At 40.1% G+C, this 7,632-nt stretch overlaps 1 protein-coding gene across 1 annotated transcript; it reads right to left on the bottom strand.

Moving 5' to 3' along the window:
* Positions 1 to 1,244: 1,244 nt before the first annotated feature.
* On the bottom strand, positions 1,245 to 3,569 carry LOC104944260 (serpin H1-like; the record flags this gene model as incomplete). The annotated part of the gene is made up of 3 exons (XM_010769773.1): positions 3,393 to 3,569; positions 1,422 to 2,028; positions 1,245 to 1,343 (listed from the first exon to the last, which is right to left on the bottom strand). Coding segments are annotated over exons 2-3 (697 nt in total), but the record flags the coding sequence as incomplete, so codon positions are not given.
* Between the last annotated feature and the right edge of the window lie 4,063 nt (positions 3,570 to 7,632).

Raw genomic sequence — 7,632 nt, 5'->3', positions numbered from 1 at the left:
TTTAAACTCGATGCGCTCTGAGACTGGGGCGGCCGAGGACAAAAAATACACATGCGTTTATCTCGTTAAAATAAGTAGTGGCGTTAATTTTTTTTTTGCGTTATTAACGCATTATTAACACGTTAACTTGACAGCCCTAATTGTAGGGCCATACCTATATAAAACATGTCTGTGAAGTTTTTTTTTCAAAATACCAAACAGATCATGCATTTTAGCCATGCCTCATTTCGCTCTATTTGCTCAGCCCTGTTTTTGCAACGGCTGATTCTGTGACGTAGCTTTAATGCAAATGAGCTGCAGCTGACCACGCCCCCCTGCAGGAGAGGGGGGCGTGCTCAGAGATCAGCTGCTGGGCTCTCAGAAGAGGGGGAGGAAAAGAGAGGCTCCGTTTTTTATTCTTATATAGAGTCGTTATTAATTTGTTTTAAAGCTCAATAAATAACAAAGAAGAACTCTGACCAGCATTTTTCTAATTTTGCCCGGAAGATTTTAACTTTAACGGACATGTTGACCGGCAAAAAAAAATCGAACTGAAACTGCCGCACGGTCCCCTCGTCCCTTGGAAGAGGTGGAGAGGTGGGTGGTTTGTCATCTGCTGGTGGACTACCGGAGAGAATTACAGCAGCAGGAGCAAACGCTTGCCTCTGGGAGGGAGAAAAAGAGCCACAGCGGAGAATAAACAGAAGGGCAACCATGGCAGCCATGCGCGGGAAGTCTTCTTCGCTGCTTTTGTGGCAGACTAAAGCGCCACTTACAGTCCTGGCATATGTACTACAGCGTCTCCAGCGCTTTCGAGCGGTCTCGTGTGAACGGATACGTCTCGTGTGAACGGACACTATTCCGGGCTGACGTCAGCTCTGATGGAATCTTTATCTGCTCGTTGTAGCCCTGTTTTTAAAAGATTTTGGTACGGAGGTAAAGAGAGAGGGTTTTATTTTCTGACGCTGCATGAGTTCCCCGACACACCGGGGACACATATTTATGTATAAAAGACATCACAAAGTGCATTTTGCATGATAGGTCCCCTTTAACTAAAGCACTGAGAATCTGGGATTACGACACACACTTAGGGAGAATGACTTCATTAGTTACTAGTCAGGTAGACATTACCCCGCTATATCTTTACATATTAAATAGTTTTTAGCTGCTCTGTATGTTGTATTGAGAACCTTTGAGAATATTTCCCTAAAAAAGATTTTAACAAATTTTGTTTCTGAATATATACTTGGACTGTCCCAACCTACCGGTGCGGTGCATCATCTGTAATGAAACAGTGTAGCCACGGGATACCACAAATCCACGGTTGTCCACCATTTTATGATGGAATTGCTCGTCCCAATGAGCTGTGAGGAATACAAATCAGTTAGTTTTAAGAGCATTTAAAAGGAATTATATTGCACATCTGCAGGTTTAATACTCACGTTTGAAAAACATAGCATTGATGATCATCGCCCCATCAGCCTTCTCCACATCCTTGGTAACTTCGGACAGTTTGCCATCAGTAGACTTGAACGCCCACTCGTTGATGGAGTTCACGGCGCTCTTCTTATCTCTGAGGTTTATCTTGGAGTGATCACAGTTATAGTGCTTCTGGCTGCTCTTGACAAACTCATCCACAAAGGCGACGGAGCTGGGTCCATAGAGACGGTTGCTGATCTTCCAGGTGACATTGCGGGTTTTTGGGTCGCTCACCTCAGACAGGAGCTCAGCCAGACCAGAGTGCAGTTGATCATCTTTGACTTTAGCCACATTCAGAATGGTTTTCACCTGAGAGGCAGTGGAGGCTTTGCCCCCAAGAACAACCAGACCCAGAGCGGAGGCCACCACTACAGGGGAGATCAGGATGTTTTCTACATTCTTTTCCTTAGCCATTTTTTGGTAGAGACTGAAGGCAAACTTTGCACTGTTGTCAGCCAGGATGGTGGCGTGTTTGCTCAGGACTTTCTTTGGTAAAGCCGAGGTAGTAGCTGAAGCAGAAGTAGCCAGGAGGACCAGGGCCATCAGGCTTTGCACCCACATGTTGGAATGCTAATCAAAGATAAAGAAAGATATAAAGCAAATCTTATTAATGTACTGATTTAAGCGAGCCAAACTCTTATCTTGGCTAATTTGTTCTGTTTTAGTTTCACATATATTAACTTATTTTTCCAAATTGGAAGCCTTTTTTTTGGGGCACCTCATTTTTTAAGGATAATAGCAGGGCGAGTTGGGTTAAAGGTGGGGTAGGTAATTTTGGAGAAACCAGCTCGAGTGCGCTAGAATTTGAAAATACACAGCCGGAACAAATCTGCCACTTCCTTACAGAGCCCCTCCTCCAACACACACGAACGCGCACATGACCAATGAGGGCACGAGATAAATTTGTGCACAGCTGGAAGGCTGACAGGCAGGTAGGCATCCAGTTATTTTAGCCGGGCCGGCTAAAATGATTGATCGTGCTTTTTACAGTACTATGGCTTCCACAGATGACATTATTTTATGGATTTTTTGTCAAAGCATTTAAGATATTCATTGATATCGGGATGTTAAGAGCATTCCATGGAATATAACAAAAAGTGTATCTCGAGCCGGTTTCTCAAACTTACCTTCCCCACCTTGACATTCAAAAACGTCTGTCCCAAATAAACCCTGAGGCTAGACCTACACCACAGACACGTAGGCAGCTACAGGATGTCAAGAAGAAAAAAATGCGGCCAGCTACGAATTCTTCATGTCTTGGCAACACAAACGATTTAAGTTTTCTAAAATAATCTCTAGAGGAAAGAGTCTGGTTGATGCTGATCAGTTTCCCATGACGTGGAAAAAGTGATCACATGCTGACACACACTCAACCAATGCCAGGGTTAGGGTTAGAGATGGGCTTACTTCAATGTGGATTAAAGAGATCAATGGCAAACGGCTACGTTTTAGTGTTTATTGTCTGTATAACTCAATTAACCGCAACTTTTCCAGTTATTTGAAATGATTAGTGTTGGAAGATACATTTTTTATTGTGCTGGAACTTGAAAACAGAAAGATCAAGGATGAATAGATTAATCAACTGCTGATGATATGATCTGAATAGCATGTTAAGGTAACACTGCATGTGATAATCATACTATGTTTCTTTTAATGAAAATCCATTTGGTTTTTATGTTATTTTCTGCATGTTCTACGGCCACCTCCCTAATTCTCTGAACTCATGTGCATGTCTACTTGCAAGCAACATACTTTCACGTTTTGTACATTTTTTAAAACAACTTGCAAGAGTTTAGGACTACAATGGAATATTTGACTCCTTATCCCAGATCTGAGTTTGTGGCCTCTTCTCACATGCCTGGGCATTTCCCACAAGTTGAACACTACACTGCATACTTTCCCTCCCCCCCTTACTTCCAGAACTTTTATCTTACCTTATTGGGCTCTTTCAACAGCTCAGCAGGTTGTCCTGAAGCTTCTGCAAAAAGATCCCCTGATCTGCTGTATGTGGACAATGTAAATGGCAGCCAAACATAGAATTGTATGAGACAATTGCAGGAATTGCTCTGCCCGGTTCACAGAGCATTAAAATCTCTGCTCAGGAATCTTCCTCCGCCCATAGTGAGGGGCAGTGGGAGAAGAATCTGCAACCCCCAGGTCCTAAAGCCTGAATTTGTTGAAGCCACCCACCCCTCTGTGATCTATAATAAAGTTACCCTGTATTAGTGTATTACTCACTGATTATGGTTGCACCCAAATATTAGTGTTCTTGTTAGGATCTTAAACACTTTCATTACTGTTTACTCATCCAATTAATAAAGTTGTGTTTTTTGTACACAAAGTAAATGGTAGAACTATCTTTTTGTATTTGTATTGACATAAAATATAGCTTAACAATAGCAGTATATTGGTGTGAAAATTACAATTTATACTTCTATCTTATTGTTTTAGTGACGGCTTCATTTCTGAACTCATGTAATTGCCAAAATACAAACTTGTTCGGTCATGAAGAAAATGTTGACACTTACAATGAGAGTTAAGGATCTTTGTTGTTTTCAAAGTGCTTTTACAGCCATATCCTCCCCCCCCCCACTCGTAATTGCCCCTCTCCGACTCTGCCACCAGGTCTATACATTTGACCAAAGCCACACTTGAGTATGCACTGCTAAAGTAATGTGTTCGACTGTGGTGTTGATCCATGAGTGAATGGGTCAGAGACCGTGTCTAAAGTTGAAGTGAATTAACCAAACCTTCATATTTAGAAAGGTGAGTCACTTGATATCTTACTGTAATGTTTCAACGCCTGCCAATCAATTATGATGTCTAAGAACAACTATTTCCAGTTAGTCCCGAAAAATCCTTTACTTGAACATAAACTAGGAACTTTTATCAATAAAGAAATTGATAACTATAAACACAATTATTATATCAGTAGCTGGTCAATTATTTCAGATAAGTTATAAGTTGGCAATAATATCAGTACAGTTTTGGCTTTCTTAATTATTGTGAGGTCACGTGTATGATAATAGAGCCCATAAGAAGATGGTCAGTGTGCACGTGCCTCTATCTGTGTATTCAATACATATATCCAGTTTTGAATACAAATGTTTTGATTTCATCCATTATACATCAGTACAGCCTGATATAGATGTGGGAAGGGATTTGGCAAAGGAACTCCATGGTTACATTTTTTCCCATGAATGCTTCCTGCTCTTCTTCCTGGTGTTATTAGATGTTATGCTTATCCTCCCCCTGCTTGGGGATCTGGTGTGTGTGTGTGTGTGTGTGTGTGTGTGTGTGTGTGTGTGTGTGTGTGTGTGTGTGTGTGTGTGTGTGTGTGTGTGTGTGTGTGTGTGTGTGTGTGTGTGTGTGTTTGAAAGAGGATCAGGCAGCAGGAAGTTCCAGAAGAAGTGGATGCATGTCCCTTCTAACACCTGTTAAATCAAGTCTATTTTATTTTTATAGTCCAACATCACAGATTACAAATTTGCTCCAAGGGGGTTTAGCAATCTGTACAGAATATGACACCTGCTGTTCCCAAAAAAGCATATTGAATTGAATTGCATTGAATAACAAGAGAGAGGACCTGCTATCCTCTTCCTGATCTCCCTTAGAGACTATTTTGTTAAAAAATACAGCACAAGTGGTGCACAGCTTCTACAGCTCTGTACATCATTACTGGTAGGGTAATGGTTCACAGAGGCTTCACTCCACTATTAGATTACAGCAATCCTACAATGTCTATCTGATTTATTGTCGCTTTGGATTAAAGCGTCAGCTAAATTATATGTAGTGTAAAAGTGGGGACAGACTAACTGTGAGGCCTCAGACCCCAACAAACTGCACAAAAGCACATATTCATATGTACGAATGTTACAAAACATCATAAAACTAAAACAAAACAAACTGAAAGCAAAGAAAGAAAGAAAGAAAAAGCCAGGACCCAGCTGTCTGAAAAATAGAAGAATATTCTGAGCAATTCGGAAGTGGTAACTAAACAAAACACAAGGTTATATATTCTGATCATACATTGCTTTGAGCTATACTCTAACTTTTGATTTTGGCACTTTTACTGAAAAGCAATTATGTTTTAATTAAAAAAAGGGTACATTTGATAAAATGACTTAAATAATGATTGTGTAATATGTGTAAACAGGAACATTTAAGTAACCCTTTTGCAATATTAAAGATAGTTAAGTTTAGTACTTATTATGTCCTTGAGTCATGTGTATTTGACAATTACAAAAAAACTACAATACCCAGATTGCTGGTTTAACTAATTAATTTCACATTATTTTCGTGATCACAAGTCGCGCCCTCTGCTGGATATAACTGATAAATACTGACATTCAGTTTAGAGTGTGAGTTCCCTTTATGACCATCAGAGGTCCACATAGAGCTAACATTAAAACACAATTTTACTATTGTTGCTATTGTGCAACTGAGAGGTTCCTGGTACTGTAACTGCCACCTTTATCATCATACTTTACTATTACTTTTACAAAACAACAAGACATTATTTCACTTCAGTGGTCATTTAAATTAAATCACACATTTATACATGTATGTATTTGGTACTGCTAGAATTCCTCTCCTGACATGTTTCCACATGTCCACTGCTGAAGTTTGTCTTTTGACTGCTGCTGCTAAATTGTTTGGGATTAAAGGGATGTGACGTAATTATCCCAGGCCAAGGGTTAATCTCTGATTGCTGGGCCTGGAATAGATCTGTTAGAAGAAGTTACTCGTTGCTCTACATCTTCTCCCTACAGGTGTGTTGGTAATATGCCTCCTGTGTCGTGTTAAGTGAGCTACAAACACAACAAAACAACATCTCAATAGTTTAGTGGCACCAAAAGGAGAGCCGTGTAAATCACTGCATGTTCTTATCCAATTAGGATTTAGAACACTGAGACTTGATGCTGAGAGTATTTTCTGATCACCTCACTCTTTCACTAATGCAGTTCTGCTTGGTAGATTCCAGGAAACGCTAACATTTCCTCGAGATGCCTGGTGAGGTTGAGTACATTGTTCCATGTTATCCCCCTTTGATTTCTCCCCGGCATGTCCTGACACTTTGAACTGGTAACATACTTGGTTTAATTCTCTCAAAACACCTCTCACCTGCAGCATGTGAGAAATATCAGGTCAAAAATGTAATAAACAAGGTCGGAGACCGCCAACAGAAAGAGGTGCACATTTTGTCACGTTGTTTCAAACTAGTAGGTCTTATTTGGTTCTTAAAGCTTTGACGCAAATGAAGCAGCGTTGAAAAGAAATGTGCTGTGAACAATTCACTTTTCAGAGTACTATTAATATGTTTTGCATTTGAAATAAATCAATATTGAATAGATTAACTTTTACAGCTGAATACAATTATATAAAAATAAATAATAATGTACACTTTAGAAAGGATGTATTCTATGCATTCAAAGTTATGGTGTCAGTAATACATTTATTTATTCTTTATCAATCTTTAAAAAGGCATTAATGGGAACAAATTGCAGATCTGTGAAGCAATGGAGATGTGTTTGCATGCTAATAGTTTTAAAGGTGGGGTAGGTAATTTTGGAGAAACCAGCTCGAGTGCACTAGAATTTGAAAAAACACAGCCGGAAAAAATCTGCCACTTCCTTACAGAGCCCCTCCTCCAACACACACGAACGCGCACATGACCAATGAGGGCACGAGATAAGTTTGTGCACAGGAAGGCTGACAGGCAGGTAGGCCATCCAGTTATTTTAGCCGGGCCGGCTCAGATGATTGGTCGTGCTTTTTACAGTACTATGGCTTCCACAGATGACATTTTTTTATGGATTTTTTGTCAAAGCACTTAAGATATTCATTGCTATCGGGATGTTAAGAGCATTCCAACAAAAAGTGTATCTCGAGCCGGCTTCTCAAACTTACCTACCCCACCTTGACATTCAAAAACGTCTCTCCCAAATAAACCTTGAGGCTAGACCTGAAGTGAATTAATTTCAGTTTTCCGCACTCTCGCGGGAATATCTCCGCAATGGAGCGAGCTTAAGTTTGACTTTCGATTGCATGATATAGCCCAGCGCAACACCTCCGTCAAGCATTTTGCCACTTGTTTGTACCATTTTCAGGCGATTTGTAGTCTGTTCTAGAAAAACTATGTGTTTTTTAGGCTTTCAAGAAGCTTATAGAACA

The sequence above is a fragment of the Notothenia coriiceps genome, unplaced genomic scaffold, assembly GCF_000735185.1.
Source record: "Notothenia coriiceps isolate Sejong01 unplaced genomic scaffold, NC01 NC01_scaffold00007740, whole genome shotgun sequence".
In the NCBI taxonomy this organism is placed as follows: domain Eukaryota; kingdom Metazoa; phylum Chordata; class Actinopteri; order Perciformes; family Nototheniidae; genus Notothenia; species Notothenia coriiceps.
Note: the sequence above shows the minus strand (reverse complement) of the source record. Positions and strands in the feature narration are given on the sequence as shown.